Source organism: Hippoglossus hippoglossus, chromosome 17, assembly GCF_009819705.1.
Source record: "Hippoglossus hippoglossus isolate fHipHip1 chromosome 17, fHipHip1.pri, whole genome shotgun sequence".
In the NCBI taxonomy this organism is placed as follows: Eukaryota; Metazoa; Chordata; class Actinopteri; order Pleuronectiformes; family Pleuronectidae; genus Hippoglossus; species Hippoglossus hippoglossus.
In genome coordinates, this window is record NC_047167.1 from 11832064 (window position 1) to 11849099 (window position 17036).

Here is a 17036-nt window from a genome sequence, read left to right on the forward strand (position 1 = left end):
TAAGAATGAGCGTAAATTAAATAAAAGCACAACTTCCAATCATTAAATATGTTTGGTTAGCCTTTTATATTATATTTTTCATGCACTAGATCCTGTACTAAAATTACTTTGCAATGGTTTAAAAAATCTCCATGCAGTGTAGTGTGTAGGCTAGGTTATTACATCACTAAATCCCACAAGCACATTTACAGTAACATGGCATATCCCACTGAATTTTGCTTAAAAAGTAGTAAAACATAGATATGATACCCGGCCCACCACAACGCTGCAGCGTGTCTGTTCCTGCACCTGGTGAATTTTGAAACCCCTGGCATGCAGCAACTGTCTTTACCATTTGTAACCCAGCAGCTGTCAGAGGAATTTACAACGTGCACGGTTAGGAATGAGGAGGACCGATGCAGCACTGTATAAAAAGACGTATAGCCCGGTCGCGATGGCCAAACAGTGAGCATGAGCACATAGTGTTCAATTATAGGTCCGTTTATTTACTTGTTGTCATTTTATTGTGAATGATGTGTTTAAGTGCTCTCTAATCAAATTGTTTCCACCAGATTAAGGGATGATTGATTCCACTGATAGCAAAACAGTTTGGACAGATAGCGTGGAAGCCTATAGTGAAAGGGCCCAGTTGAACTCTGACCCTCAGCACCCCCACCTCGCAAAAACTCTCCTCTCCCCCGCTGGGACTCCCTGATGACCCCCTTCTCTCCCACACAGATGCAAATTAAATTGCACTATTATTATAGTCAAAGGATTTTAGTGTCTTTTTCTTTTCTAGAATGGATCTCTGCTTTACAAAAAGACAGTTAACTTGTTATTCTGCATGATGTTCACACCTCTGTAAGAGTTGTAATGGATAAACAACTGAGGAGGTTTTGTCACTTTATTTCTATTGTGTTATGTGTGTGTGTGTCAGTCGTGCTGATGATGCCTTGTTGTGTTTCTCGTCAGTGCTGTGCAGGAGGATACTTCATCCAAGATCACAGGTCACATGTCAGGTACAAAGCTATTCTTTAATAAAAACTCCTACGCCTGTGAGAAATCGTACAAACTACTCAAATGACTTGCTAATTCTGTGATTTCTTGTTTTTCTTCTGTTTAGATTTGTGCAGTGATGAAACAGACAGCTCTCTTCCTCTCCAGCTTCACACTCTCAAGCAGTTTGAGCAGGTGAGAGCTTGTATTTTCAAATGATCATGGAGCTCGATGTGAGCATCGTGTCCTCTGGCATGATTAACGACACTGTGGTCGAGCCTGATAATGTGCTCTACAGGGCCACCTTGTGGATCAATGTCTTACTTCAGGATGTGGTTGGCTTTGATGAAGAAGTCTCTCTGTGGGATCAGATCACAGAAATATCCAGAAATACATAGACAACAAAAAAAAAATCACACACAGCATATGTCTTTAAAATACTGTGCAGAAAAGGAGAACACCTATAACTGAGGATTTGGATGGAAAACACCCAGAATTCTCCTGATGGGTAAAAATAGCCTCCGGCTACAGCATGGCCTACTTTAGGATTTTTCATCAGTCTTTGCTGCACTATTACTGTACATTGTAACAGTTATATTTTACAAAAAATACTATGTCAAATATAATGTTTAATGTTAAAGAACATAATGTAATGAACAGACAGTTATGAACTATATTCAAACCCAATAGATAGAGAGTAATTCTTATTCTATGAAAGTGGACTTGACAGGGCACAGATTCAACACAAACTGCAGCTTTGTTGTTGCTGTGAGTCTTGGTAATTATAATTAAAAGATATAGCGTGAACGGAATGAAAGTTTTAAGTCTTTTTTGTGAAACGTCTCTGAGTCTTAGGCCTAGTGGGAGCATACATGGACATTTTGTAAAACATAGGTTTTTCTATGTGTTTTGGCCTTTTTGCAAAACCCCTTCCAGCGCGATTTCAAGATGGTTGTGTAGACAGGGACGTATGATGTCAAAGTGTGCACCATTGTTTTCCCTTGGTCAAAAACTTTTTTTTAAAAGTGCAAAATAGTTTTTTAACAATATGTGAATGAGATAGATAGATAATAGGTATGATATATAGATTACATAACATAAACACATAGCTTATTATCCTAGATTAATAACAGTTTATCTATTCACCCTGTACTGTGCAGCTTCATACAACCTCTGCCATTCACTCATAACCTTCTCCCTTGTTCCCTAGAATGCACTGTCCATTAGTGGCCTCGTCCCAGTGGACTCAATAGTAGTGTCTACCCTCTTTGCGAAATAGTGCCGTCAGACAAGCGTGGCTGATAATCTTGTGAAATACCCAGACTGTGTTAAAACAGTGTTACATTGATTCTTCAAGTCAAACCCACTTTTCTTCAATAGCAAGGATTAAAGCTCTCCTTCTATCAGTTGGAATCCAGTGAGGCCCTGTATGAGATCAGTGTATCTGAAGTGATAAAAAGTGAGGGGAGGGGGGTGTAACACTGTGAGTGAACCCTGACGGCTGTTAGAAAGTCTATTTAAAAGGTAAACAGACAGTGAATGACCCAACTGCACATAATCTTGTAGTCTGAGGGCATGTAGCTACACACAGGGGGAAAAAGCAGGCCCATTAAAAAGGCACAGCGGTTCCTGCCTGCTCTTCACATCGAGCTCGCTTGAGTGTACATGCACTGGTGTAATGGCCGTCGGGAATATTGGGATGAATCCCGGTTGGTCTCTGAATGGGTGGGCTGGTCCATTCAGTTTTTAACAGTGCCTTTTATTCAAGTCGTGTGCGATGTGCTCTGAGACTGAGCTCGCTGGCCAATCACAACCAAGTGAACGTGCATTAATGCTCAAGATGAATGCAAAGCAATATTCAGCGGTATAATCAACATATCACCAACCTGAGCAACTTATACTAGCCATATTCATAACAATGTATTTTTCTTGAATCCCTTCAATACACACCTCAGTGCTCTACTCCAAAACTTGTTGATGTTTCAGACAAATACCAGATCTGAATAAAACACTAAAACCTCCCCTGGTGCTGCTGAGCCCTGTGGAAACGAAGAGGTATCACCGACTGGTCATGAAAGCTGAAGTTACTTTCTGAACGACAACTCAAAGCTGGAGTTCCTCTCATGGCTGCCAGATCTCGGATGTGTTCCTCTTTTACACCTGACATGGACACTGCACGCACACGCACGTATTTACACACATTCACTATTTCATGAGCTGAAAAGTGACAGTGAGAAGAAGTGGATGTATGTGTGGATCAGGTTAAAAACACACACTAGCATGATGTAATCTCCAATGTTGTGTGGAGACTCCCCTTGGCGCCTCGCCTATTTTTTCCTGTGAATTATTTAGCAACAGGATGTAACGTGACACTTTAATGGGCACACTCACTGAATGCATCAAGAACTAATAATGACGTAATCTCATGTATTGGGAACACAGGAACTCTTTTATTTATTTATTTATTTTTTTGCATTGCATTGCATTGCATTGCATTGCATTGCACACGAAACCTGATTTAGATTTTAGCCACGGCTGTTGTGAGATTAAAACAAGACTTGGAGGAGCCTGTCTTCCTTGTTGTTTCTTTTTTGCTGTTCACTCATCTCTGAGGAACATGCAGGGATTCTCTGCTAGGTGAGATTCAGGACACCTCACTATTAATAGCACTTTGGCTGAGTGCTCCAGGTCTCCTGTTTCATCCAAGTTCTCCCAGCTCACCTGTCTATCCTGATTTTTAACTGTCATCGATCATACACATATGGTAAATTCAGGGTGGGAACCGGTTGCTCTGGATACTCTCAAATGCCAGATGATATTGATTCATCCTATAATATTATAATGGAAATAAGAAAATTACCCTGTATTTTTCTGTGCCTCGTGACTTTTTGTTTCATTACAAACAATCTTAGTTTGGCAACTACGATGCACAAGGACACAGGCTGTTATACATGTTATGGCTAACGTGTTAGTAAACTGTTGCCTATAGCCACAAATGAAAATGTTTACCAGATAAATAAACGTTCAATATTTTGACTCTCCACCAACCTCACAGAAAAAGGTTGCTAACTTTCTTCATTCACTTGCCACTGACTGACACATAATTCACTCATTCATAAACTACATTTTTGAGCTTTACTACCAAAACAATTAGCTAAAAGTGACAAAAACTAGCTCAGCTTGTTGATTGGTTGATTTTTCTGCTGGTTTGTCTCTAGAAATCTTTGTATTAGACGTTTTAATTTGACTCAGAGTTGGCATTTTTATCATTTCAAAAGTGACATGTTTCCTATATTTAGAGTTTTCTGGAAACAATGGTAAAGTGTATTAGCATCCTCTAGTGAGTTATTACAAAAGACAGTTGCTCAATGTGCTTAAAAAACTAAATAAAACTAATATTAGTCAGACTGTTATTTCACAAACGAGGCTAAACAGAGGTGAGTCAGTGTGGTGGTTATATAACATGGAGGCTGGTGTGGACAGACTGTCAGCTGTTTTCTTAATAGGGGACGACCTCCAGACTATATGGAATATTGAGAAGGGTTTGAGATTCACCTTCAGCATATAATGTCTGAGAGGAAGCAGATGAAATGAAAAGATCCCAAATGGAATCAGATTTCACCCCCTCCTCTTCTCTCTGTGTCTGTTCCTCTCAACAATTCTGCTTTGCAGAGGGGTGAGATTTGCCCTCATATCACAAGTGCCTGTGAGCTCTGAGCCTTTTACCTCCCCTCCTGCTCCCTCCCTGCTCTCTCCTCCCCCCTACTCCCCTTCCACCCTTCTCCCTCGGCAGTCTGGGATTCCTGGGATGTCTCCTCCAGTAAAATAAGTTCCTGTCCGGTCCCCTAGTAGACCAGATCACACCATGGAGCTGACATGGCTGCATCTCTGACCGCCCGGGCTGCAGAGTCGCCCTCTGCCCTGCAAACAGCCCATTAGACTGTAGTGTGTGTGTGTGTGTGTGTGTGGTTTTGTAGATGGTATCCCAATGGCCTGTTAGAGGTCGGGATGCTGCTTTGTAAATATTTGGCGTTTTTCACTTACAGCGTTATGCTCTGGAGAAGGAGGTAGAATGTCTAACGGTTACCGGACTCTAACGCAAGGACATGCCAGGACAATGGCTGTCCTTTAATATGGACTCTGTATTCCCACACAGTACAGAGGGGTCAAAGACGACCGATCTTTTCTTACCTATAACGGACATGTCAAGCGGTGTCGGTGCTCTCTGACGGTCATGTCTAACGGTTACCGTACTTTGTCGCAGCACCTGAATGACCTGAAGAAGGAGAACTTCAGCCTCAAGCTCCGCATCTACTTCCTGGAGGAGAGGATCCAGCAGAAGTTCGAGGAGAGCAGTGAGGATGTCTACCGCACGGTGAGTAGGACGGAGATGAATGGGAACCTGTGTGACTGGGGATGAATGGGGCTGTGACCGGTTGCACTTCAGAGAACAAGAGAACAACACAATGATCAGCACCAGTTGATTTCGACTTTGATGATCAGTTTGGAACTAAGCAAATGAAAGAGCTGATCTGTGCCTTTATCAATTGAGATCATTTTGATCATGGAAGTCCTACAGAGGCACTGAGCCACTTCCACTGGTTGTTGACCCAGCTGCTGCGCTGACCTGAGTGATGCGACCTGCCATGTGTGTGTTTGACCAAGTGCTTGATTTTAGTTGTGGCCTCCTTGTGAAGGACTACACATTAACTAGCAGTTTGTTCAGGAGCTCCAAGTCTGTGTGCGCATGTGTGTGTGTATTTGTACTTATATTTGTGAGGACCAGAGACCTTACGGAGTGTGGACATTTTGGCCGGTCCTCCCTTTTTCAAAGGCTTGTTCGAGGGTTAAGACTTGTTTTTAAGGTTAGGGTTAGAATTAGGTTTAGGTCAGGGTTAGGGGCTAGGAAATGCATTATGTCAATGAGTGTCCCTACTAAGATAGAAGTACAAGAATGTGTGTGTGTGTGCGTGTGTTTGTATGTGTCTGTCTATGTGTGTGTCAGCTGTCCAGTAGGAGCTTTGCTTTACTGTGTATTGTTCTTATCCTGGGATTTGTGCAGATTTTATGTCCTGTATTTCGACAAGATTAATTTAGTCTCACTCCACAACCCAGGGATACTTTTCTGCAGCTTCATAAATATTGACTGAGTGGGTTATACCTTTTTTAAACCTGTGACCATGTAATGGAGCAAAATGCCAGACATAGAAAGATAAAAGGAACAAAACGACAAACTGAAATGTTGCACCAAATAAATATCTGGGAGTTGATGTCAAATCCCTGAACAGCATCGTTTTCTCAGTTGTTTTTCTACAGATGGACCAAACCAATACACCATATTGTTGCAGATAGTGACATAATTAAAAGATCTGTATTTTAAATGGTATTGGCCATGACCTGACTGATCCACCTATTCCTTGTCAGTTATTTTTAAAATGTCAGTCTTTCACTCTCAGATATGTTCATTCATACACTGGCACATTTGGCCTCATGTTACCTTATTTAACACCATAGTGATGTGTACAGATCTTTATTTGCACCAAAGAGAGCACTCATATTAGATCAATACATAGCTAAATAACCTGAGTTGAAGCATTGGAATGATTTTAAATTGTATTTCCTATTTGTGATCAATATCTAAGAACTTTGACTTTTGGTAATATAAACATTTCTGTTCCTCAGAGTAGGTTATAGCCTCATAGATGACCCCATAAACTAGTGTTCATACATTAGGGTTGCTCTCCAAAAGATCTGTCATAATACAGAGAGCTGTAGTAAATTATCTTTGTTAATGGTAGCACAGCTTAGATATCACAATATGTAGTACTTATAATCTAGTATTAAATACTTATTTTGCAAAACAACAACATTTATGACAAATACATGACAAGTATTGCCTCAGTCCAGCTCTTCAGAAATGAAATATCACTCTGAGCTCTGGGGACTTATTATGGGCTATTTCGACATTTATAACATAAACAAAAGAAAATGAAATAAGGGGAAAATGCTACAGCATTCATGTGCATGAATTGTACTGTGTTTGTATATAGAGTTCCCTCTATGTTGCCATTAAGAGAATCCTTGCTGTGCCACTTGTTTACACTGGGCCAAACATGCTGACATATTGATTGTGTGTGATTTAAAAAAAACTCTTGTTGCCAAACAAGACCACCAGTTCCATGTCTATACATTTTGAACAGAACACAATGAGCGTGTTCTCCTGCGTTCCTCTGCATGTGTGCGTGCTCCCACAATAAGGTGACCCCGCTCAGCTGGTGTCTGTTTGCACGAACCAGTCGACATTTAAACCTCTCTTTCTCCCTCCCTTCATTCCAAATCCCTCACGATCATCAGCAACTCTTTGAAAATTAAATGGCTGCTTGAGCCAGCTGAGCGGGACCTGCGTGCTTCACACCAGCACTGACTGAGTAAACTGATCGCACCTCACACAGCCACAGAACTGGACTTTAATCCTTGTGCACGACGGCCTCTTTCTCTGTGTGGCTGAAGGTTAATCAGACTAATCAGGGTTTTGATTGGAGATCAAATTTTTTGCACTGTGGTGTTATCAGACCTGAGCTGCCCGGGCACATAGTGATCTCCCCCATAGCTTGACAGAGTCTATTTATAGAGCGGGCTTGAGTACACTGATTTATTTATCTCCTGTATTCATGTGAGTGTCCACATGACATGAGACACACTTTGTTACATACGTGTATGTGTGTGTTTATATATCTCTCTTCACCATATGGTCCATTATATCAGTGTTTTTTGGAAGCATTCATTGTCAGAAATGTCAGTTCATTATACACTTTATAACTTAGGCCCACTATTTTAAATGAATTGTATACATACACAGGTGAACAAGGGTCTGCAGGAACCTTTGAACCCTTGAAAAAAGTACCTGGTACTAAAGTTTTTGGATACTTTTAGTTGAAACATGGCTACAATTAGCATCTGGTGCTTATAGTATGGTAGAGCATAATCTGCTGATTTTAGGGCTGTAGCTGATGATTATTTTACCACAATAATATGTTGATTATTTTTCTGATTGTTTAATCTTTAAAATGTTAAACAAAAACAGATTTGCATTTACATTTGAGAAGTTAGACCATGTGGATGTTTGTTTATGTTGAAAATGACAATGTTGTCCCTCAGTTAGTTTTAAATAAACACGACCGGATGTAACCCTTTATTATGGATTAAAACAGAATGAGCAGGGCCATCATCAGATGTGAACCTGTCAGTGGGCGATAAGTCATTGTAGCAGTGTAGGTGTGTTGTATGTGTTGTATGTGTGTGTGTTGTGTCAGTGCAGTCATTCTCCCTCTTCCTTCCCTGAATGGTTATAAGTGAATCTGTTGCTGGGGGCCCACAGGCCAGGAGGGGCCAGAATAGCAGGTGCACTGTGATGGGCGTCTATATTTAGAGCTGTTTTCAAGATGGGGAACTGTGTCTCTTACTGTAAACCACGTTGACACGCACACAGGAATACATGTGAGGTACATTATTTATTGTTCAAGCATTTAGGCAAATCACTTGCTATTATTAGCTATGAGCATATGTGTGGTCATATGTTGCTTTAGTTGTTGTTGCCGCTGCACCACTAATATCCTAAGAGTAGAGTGCATTGTAAGAGATCAATTGGTCTTAGTACCATTATGATTGAAATAATCAGGGAATCAAAGAGTCTTGATTTAATACAACTAACACAAAGAAATCAATCTATCCTTCCACCAAGTTTTGTTATCCAGCCAGTTGTTTGTGCGTAATCTTGCTTACAAATAAACAAACAACACTCAGATAAACAAACAGGGATGAAAACATAACCTTCCTGGCGGAGGTACTCAAAACTACGATCAATACAAATCAAGTACCAGATCAATTACTAATAAAGTTGCCTATAAGCCTATTATTGAAGAATCCTGATTTTGGCTATCTGAAAAAACATGTAGCTATTTTCGCATGCCTCAAAATGAAAAGTAAAATCATTCTATACCTACTTACAAATGTTTTTTTTATGAATTTTGTTGATTGATCTGATGTCAGCCAACAACATGATCTCTATGTCCTCCGGTCACATGCACATGATACATGTGTGATGGTGTTGGTTGTGTTGAGCAGTCGTGGTGGGTTTCAGGAATTTGTTTAAGGGTAGGTTTCAGTCCACGAGTGCCGGTACATGTGTCGCCCAGCTCACTGTGAGTGTTATCGACACACGTAAAGCTCCCTGGCAAGGACGGGGGAAGGTCATCAGACTCTGACATGTACGAAGAGGCACAGAAAACAGAAATAGAGGGAGGACGAGGCAGGAAAGAAAAGAGAGAGGAAAATACAGGGCGGCTAATTCTGTTGAAATGAGCGTGAGCCAATCTGCAGAGATAAAGGTGGTAAAACCAATGAGAGCAATCATCTCATCCATCAGGCACACAGATAAACTGTCCCCACTCCTGTCCTGAGGTCATAATGGAAAGAATGAGCTCCACCAATCCCCTCTGTCCTCCAGCCCAGTTTAAGATCCCTGATTGGCCCGAAAACGTCCTCTGTGGAGTCCATCAGGTAAACAAACTGCGGAGTTTAGCCTTTGGCCCCAGTGGTGAGTATCTGAGCTTCCCTGAATTCTCCAGCTCTAAATATAACAGCCATGACAGCTCAGTCAGATGCTCTGCACTCCTGATACACAACACCCACCAGCAGTGATTCACTCAGCAGAGATGGAGAGATGTGACTGAGCAGACGGAGTGAGAACGTGACATGTCGGGAGGATAGAAGAGATTCAGACTAAACCCAGTAAACACAGAAACTGTTATAAACAGTTTTAAACCTCCCACAATCTGTCGTCTTTTTGGTATATAGAATATTTACTTTAAGTATATGTTATATACATACAGAAAAGCTCTACACATAGTTTCACAATGATCCTGAAATGGATTCAAGGCTCTTTTGTCTCTGCAATATATAACAAGCTTTGCTACAAGTCTCATTGAGTCCAGGGGGCACGGTGGAGCAGGGATAAGTCATAGTTCGAATACCGGTTAGGCTGGGGTGGAGTGCATGTTCTCCCTCTGTTTGCGTGGGTTCTCTCCAGGTACTCTTACATTGATTGACCGTATAGGCATAGAAATGGTTGTTTGCCCTTAATGGACTGGTGACCTGTCCAGGATGTTTACCCCTCCACAACGTAAAAAGTCATAAACCGCTCAATATTTGTATTGACTCTGTGAAAGAATCTGTTACTAACATTGGGAATATTTTTGCTCACAGTATTGTCCTCTTCACATTTCACAAAGCTTGGTAGCTGAGAAGCACTGCTGATCACAAACTATGTGTTTGATTGACTGACCGATTGATTGATTGGTTGATTGATTGATTGATTGATTGATTGATTGATTGACTGATTGACTGATTGATTGACTGATTGATTGATTGATTGATTGATTGATTGACTGACTTCGCTGCTCTTCTCCTGTTGCAGAACATCGAGCTGAAGGTGGAAGTAGAGAGCTTGAAGCAGGAGCTCCAAGAGAAACAGCAGCTTCTGGACAAAGCCCTGTAAGTCCATGAATATTAATCATAAATGTTTATTGTTGTACAGTTTCAACCCTTGAATTAAGTTTTCTTAATGTGTAATTGTGATATATGGTATCAAAAGTTCAAAGGTCTGACGAGCCTGTTTGATCTAGACCGGCTGATGTCAACTGACCAGCAACAGCTCATGTAACATCATTGCATCATTTTCATCTTTTCTTTGGCCACATAGATGTTGTCTAATTTTCTACATCGTGTGGTATCACAGCTGCCAGATAGGAAGGAGCTTCAGTGGATTAAGATGATGATAAAACTGATGTTCATTAGTGTCAGAGCTTTGTGTTTTTTATGTGTGGTTGTGAACCTATGGACCTCACCAGAGATTAGCTCGGATTCTTTTCATATACGTTGTGTCTTAACTGTAGTAACGCTTCACATCTCTAACAGCTCATATGTCATGTAGCAGCTGATAAAGACAAGAAGCACACACACACACACACACACACTCAAAGAAGATTCACAATACATAATGATGTTGATATATATTGGACTTTTGTTAAATTGCTAATGATGAAAATTATATTGAAAAAGTTATTGATATTGTTGTGTGAGATCTTGCCATATGTTGGGGTTTCATTAGACATGTGAGAGAAACAGGATCTTCTGTTAGTGTTGTATTCAAAAGCCATCAGCGGAGCTTCTGGGTCCCGTGGGTGGACTTTGACTTCTTCATTGTTGGGGCCTGCACTACTTTAATTTGACATAGAGAGGGATAATCTTTCTCCTCCTGAAATTGTCAGAGATGCATCCTAAAGGTTGTGCTTGTTGACCTTTAAATTCATCATCATCATCATTGGGCAGCTGTTGGTGCTCTTACAAAACATACGCTGGTTCTTATTACTTGTTTCTATTTTAGCTGCTGTTGTTGCTCCCTCTCTGCACATCCTTTACTTTGGTTTGAAGTTACGTGATTGGAAAATTGCAGATGAGAGCAAAGATGGTTGTGACAGTGAAGCTGGTTATTATAATATGACTCTGCTACGCTGCTGGTGACAGTTTTCCTACTTTATATTTGAATTCTATACCAGATATTGTGTGGTTGTTTGTTGACCTCCCCTGTTGGGAAAAGGGACAATTTCAGCCCAAAACAAACATGGAGGATTTTTGCCACACAGTGTGTTTTGAGCAGAGCCTAACCAATATATTATTTTGCTGATATTGTCTACTGATATGAGATTTTTACATATCGATGTTTATATTTGCTGGTATGAAAACATTTATTTTACACAATGAATGCAGAAAATGTGCATGTTTACTGGTTACATAAAAAAAAAATATGGTTATTTTCTCAATTCAAGTTCAATATATTTGGTTTGATTTGTGTTTACTTTTTATTCATAATAATTCGTAATACAGTTTATGGTTAAACTAAAAACTAGCATCAATTACCTTTAATTGTCTGGAGGGTTTGATAGAAACCTCTTAGAAATCATTAAAAAAAAAAAATCCAGCTTGTGTGGTGATCAGCATTGGACATTTTTTTCAATATATCAGCATTGGAAATTTTTCACTCACCAATATTGAGTATCAACCTTTTTTTCCCATCTTAAGGTCTTATTCAACAGATTCTTGGGTTTAAGTCCAGCTGTCTTTCCTGGTAGTTAGAATTATGTATATGCAGACATGTATGTGTTGTACTGAATCCTCTAACGTCTTGCAGAAAGGCAGGTGTTTAAACTCTCCTCATAGGCTGAACGGCTTTTCCACTACAAATAAAGGACACTTGTCCAAGAGACAGACATTTGCATTACTCAGACTGGTTCAAAATATCTCAGTTATTCGAGCTGTTGCATGTGGTGGACGGAGTTAAAAACGTATGTAGAGAGCGTCCAGGACGGGACTCAATGGCGACAGAGTGGCGTGTGCCATTCTGGGAGAAGGAATTCTGGGATAGGGTTGTTGACTGACTAAGTGATATGGACAGATGCTTGCACAGTTGGAGTCTAAAGGAGTGTGGGGGGGACACTTGTGTCGTGAGCCACTTAATGAGGTTGTGGGAGAACACAAAGGAACAGGATGTTTCTGCATGTAAAATAATTATGTTTCATCCTTTCACAATGTATTTCAGTTAATTATTTTACCACAGATATACATAAACACTTCACTAACACAACTGCTACATTCAAAAGGAAGAAGGCCCCAAAGTGAACATCACCTCTGTGAGAGCACATATTGTCGTTTTATCGTCTTCGTTCCTCGCTACTGTCTCCACCGTGTCATAACACTGACCCGCTGATAACATCTGTACGAGTAGATTTGGCCAGTGTTCAGTCTGGTAGCTCACAGATGTGGTGATCGAGTCTGATTTCTCTTCGACAGCACGACAGCAGTGAGCTTGACCAATCACAATGAGGCAGAGCTGCAGAGACGGTGTCAGGAGAGGCAGCAGGAAATCGACCACATGCAGCAAGTGCTCGAGACCAAGATCCAGCTCCTGCAGGAGGTCGGTCTTCTTCCTTCAGCTTTTTAAAAAAACTCAAAGGTGCCTCAGATGTAAAGATCATAACAGTTTCAATCTTTGTGTGTTTCAAGGAGGCCCAGCTGGCACGCAGCGAGGCCGAGAGGATGGTCTCGCTGGCTGGATCACACTCCCACGCCTCGCTCCTCTCCCTAGACATCCCCATGGAGGACATCCCAGAGGATGAGAGGCCTCCAAGCGTCCTGTCCCCATTCAACACCAGCAAAGACAGGTACAAAAAATAAACCTCTCTCAAATACCCAACTAGATCTAGCTGCTTCGAGACATGCTCCAAACTCTGGATAATCTCCTGATATTATCCAGAGAGTATGTGAGAATGCACATGTCCGAGTCAGTTGCGGACAGCAGGTGCTACTGACTGACCTTGCCTCTGTGTGTGTGTTCAGATTTATAGAGGAGCTGACCAAAGAGCTTCGCTCCAAGGAGGCTGTCATCACAGAGCTGAGCGGAGAGAAGACGACGCTCACACTCAGAGTGGGAGAGCTGGAGGGACAAGTTCACGAGCTGTCTTCATCTCTGCTGCAGAAGGACAAGGATGTGGAGGTGTGAAGGGGTTTTCAAACTTTGCTCCATTCTTTCTCTAACCTGTGAAAAACATGTAAATGTAGATGAGTACTTGTCTTTCTCTGAGCTATTCCTCCCTCATGTATGTGAAGTATGACAGTGAAAGCCTTTAAAATGTACCCCGCCCCTCTATTCTTTCTGCATTCCTCTGGACCGCCATGTTTTTTCTGGTATGGCTTCTATTCTAGAAAGAGGCTCCTGAAGCAGCAGATGTGACATTCCTCCGCCTTATTTGAACAACTATTCATGTGGGTCATAAGAGCAGTTTACACGCCCAAACCACTACGTAAATAAACACAGACACTGATGTATGCAGATGCATTCTCGCATACTCACACACACCAATAAAAGATCATGAGGTCATCTGATGAGAGCAGTCATTTAATATTTCGGTGCAGGTTTATTTAGTCACTTTCCTGTTTCTCTGTGCGTTCGCTTCCTCCATTAATCTTAGGGTTGAATATAATTATTGATTTTTCTCTTAAGTTAGTATGGCAGTGGGTTTATAGTCTGTCTTCTGTGTTTCACAGTTCTATCAGGAGGAACTGGGTCAAGAGAGGCTGCGTATCGAACAGCAGATGCAGGTAAGGGAATCCATGAATTTTAGTTAAGTGTTTAAAACCACTTTGGTTCATTATCCTTCACGTGTTATTGTTCAGTTTTCCACTAAGTGTCAGAGCACTGTCACATGCGCTTGTTGTTGACAGACTCTGCCTCCTTATGGAGAAGTGACACATAGCATTTTGACACCAGAGCTGACAACTGTACTTTTGAATCATTTTGTCAGTTTATTTTTGTTTTACAGAGTCGTAAAAAAATATGGAGTTTGTAAATATAAATGGTCTGTATTTTATAGAGCGGCTTTTCTAGTCTTTATGACCACATCCCACACACACTGCCGGCACAGCCATCAGGGGCAATTCAGGGTCAATACATCCCATAACACTGTATGGAGGAGCCGGGGGATTGAACCACTAACCTCCTCATCCAGAGCCACAGTCACAATATGTCAAGCTCAGTATAATTTATAGTAAAAATAAACAGAATGGTTGTAATACAGAATCACCCAACTTCCTCTGAATTTGACCAAACAGAAAGAAAAGCACAATATTAAAGACATTCGTTCCATCTTTTGTGCAGAAATAATGGAACAAAGTCAATGCAACTACATTACACCATTGCTGAAAGAACTGTTAACAATGTCATAGTAAAAAGTAAACCGTCACACTTTGCTCGTCTTTGTGCGAAAAATCTTAATTTATCATGAAACATTGTGGCTCAGTGGCCTATTCCAGTCAGACTGCCAAATGCATTCATACTGTGCATTTCAAACATGCAAAAAGAGTTAATTAAAGCTGCAGTGGAGGGAGCCAGGCGCAAGGCTTCCAGTGACAGTACAGTCCATCTCTCCGAGGGGTTGATTTCATCACTTTAAGTGCCAGAATCTTATTACATTTACAGGCTTCGACTACAGTGACATCCTCAGGGACACATTTTCGCCACAGATACATAATGGAACTACAAAATGGAGAGGGATCATTATCCTGACTGCATCTCCCTCCACCCAGAGTGCACCCTTACCATTTGTTAGTCATTTAAATTGATAATCATAACTGCATATGTGTTACAAAACCCGCGCAGGGCTGGTTCCTGTTATTTCATGTTGCAAACATAATTTGTTGCTGTGGCGCTTTAACTTGTAAATCAGTTTTGCATGAAGGATGCAAATGTACTTGGCAGGGCTGGCTCTCTACTCAGATTTCACACGGGATGCATGTTGGCGTGAAAGTGTGCCAGTGTGTGTCTCTTCATGTGCACTGAAAAAAAAAGGGAGCCGGTGCCTAATAATCTTCATAGAAACTTTACAAAACATTTTGTGTGAAAGTATTTGGTTTATGTACATAAGGAAAGAGATGTGCATTGTAAGGATTGTTTTTTTCTCTCGAACAACCTGTGTGTTCTAAAGTGGGTTGATGGGTCAATGTTGAGGACATTTGACTTTCCAAAATAAAGGAAAGTGACAGTTTGTGTTTTCACCACTGTCCATTAGTTTTTTGGTTGGATGTTTGTTTGTTAGCAAGATTACGCAATAACAGATGAACTGATTTTCATGAAAGTTGTAGTCCAAGGAAGAATCCATTAAAGTTTGGTGCAGATCCAGATCAGGGTTGCTAACCCAGGATTTCTTTTCACTTTGTTAACACTGTTAGATTCTCAGAGAATAATACATCGATCTTGCTGGAAAGAAATCTGGATCTAGTGAATTTAAATGTGGTTTCATAAGGGGATGTGAAACAATATTGGTCAAGTAGTTTGTCTTACTTTGCCAATTTAATTGACAACTGTTTATTTTACTGTGATGAAACGGTGAGCGAGAGAATCTGTTCAGATGTTTTTTTCTACACACTGCATTTGCATCTTCTCACAAAGATCAAAAGAGATCATGTCAGGATCAGTGTAAATGGTGTGTGTGTGTGTGTGTGTGTGTGTGTGTGTGTGTGTGTGTGTGTGTGTGTGTGTGTGTGTGTGTGTGTGTGTGTGTGTGTGTGTGTGTGTGTGTGTGTGTGTGTGTGTGTGTGTGTGTGTGTGTGTGTGTGTGTGTGTGTGTGTGTGTGTGTGTGTGTGTGCAGCCCTTTCCCGTTGAACAGTCATGCTTCTCATTCCCCCGAGGTGCCCTCTTACATATGTGCGTGTGTGCATCTCGCTGGTTTGCAGTTTAGTGGCTCTGGTTTCAGCCGGGTCGTCGATGGGTCAGCTTGACCTTAAACTAATCTGCGACCCTGACACTGATATCAAGTTGTGTTGTTTCAGACGGACACCCGCAACAAGAGCTCTTAATTAGTTCCCCAGACACCACAGCCATTCAGATCCAATCTGTGTCTGGAGAGAAAGGGGGGAGCAGGAAAACCTATCGCCTGAAACCTCTCCCCACAATTATGTCCAGGATTTCCTTTTCAAGAATAAATTGTAGTGATTAGTGGACTGTAAACTGCCTGATTGTGTATACGCTTTGCAGTATGCTTGTATTTATGAACATCAATTTTGCAAAATATAAAATAGTACAATCACAAAACATACAAATGGAATATTGCATGTCTAGACTTATTATTATTCAGCCTGACCCTTCCTACATGTGTTTCTTTCTAAAATATCAGATTTAGAGAAAATGACTCAAATCCAGATATTAAGCCTTATATAACCTTAAAAGAGACTTAGGGACTCACAGTTCTGCCTCTCACGTTGATGTAGAAGATCACTCTCTGTCCTCACACAAAGGAACTGCCTTGAGGAGGGAAGCATACGGACGATCGAAGTCACCACGTGGCAGCATGATCTGTGTGCGTGCCCTCAGGAAAACAAAATTTGCGATCACTGTGGAGACAAGTAGAAAGACCTGGTTGTTTTACTTTCACAGTCATACCATTGTGGA

General features: G+C 41.0%; 1 protein-coding gene across 1 annotated transcript in view; it reads left to right on the top strand.

The window, feature by feature from the left end:
- The window catches only part of LOC117778730 (myomegalin-like), a 44862-nt gene that overhangs the window by 731 nt on the left and 27095 nt on the right, over window positions 1–17036 (top strand). Inside the window, exons 2-9 of the mRNA XM_034614495.1 lie at window positions 952–998; window positions 1103–1170; window positions 5240–5350; window positions 10451–10527; window positions 12883–13006; window positions 13096–13253; window positions 13429–13585; window positions 14137–14190. Of these exons, the coding sequence (XP_034470386.1) occupies window positions 952–998; window positions 1103–1170; window positions 5240–5350; window positions 10451–10527; window positions 12883–13006; window positions 13096–13253; window positions 13429–13585; window positions 14137–14190 (796 nt within the window). The remainder of the gene's footprint in view (window positions 1–951; window positions 999–1102; window positions 1171–5239; window positions 5351–10450; window positions 10528–12882; window positions 13007–13095; window positions 13254–13428; window positions 13586–14136; window positions 14191–17036) is intronic.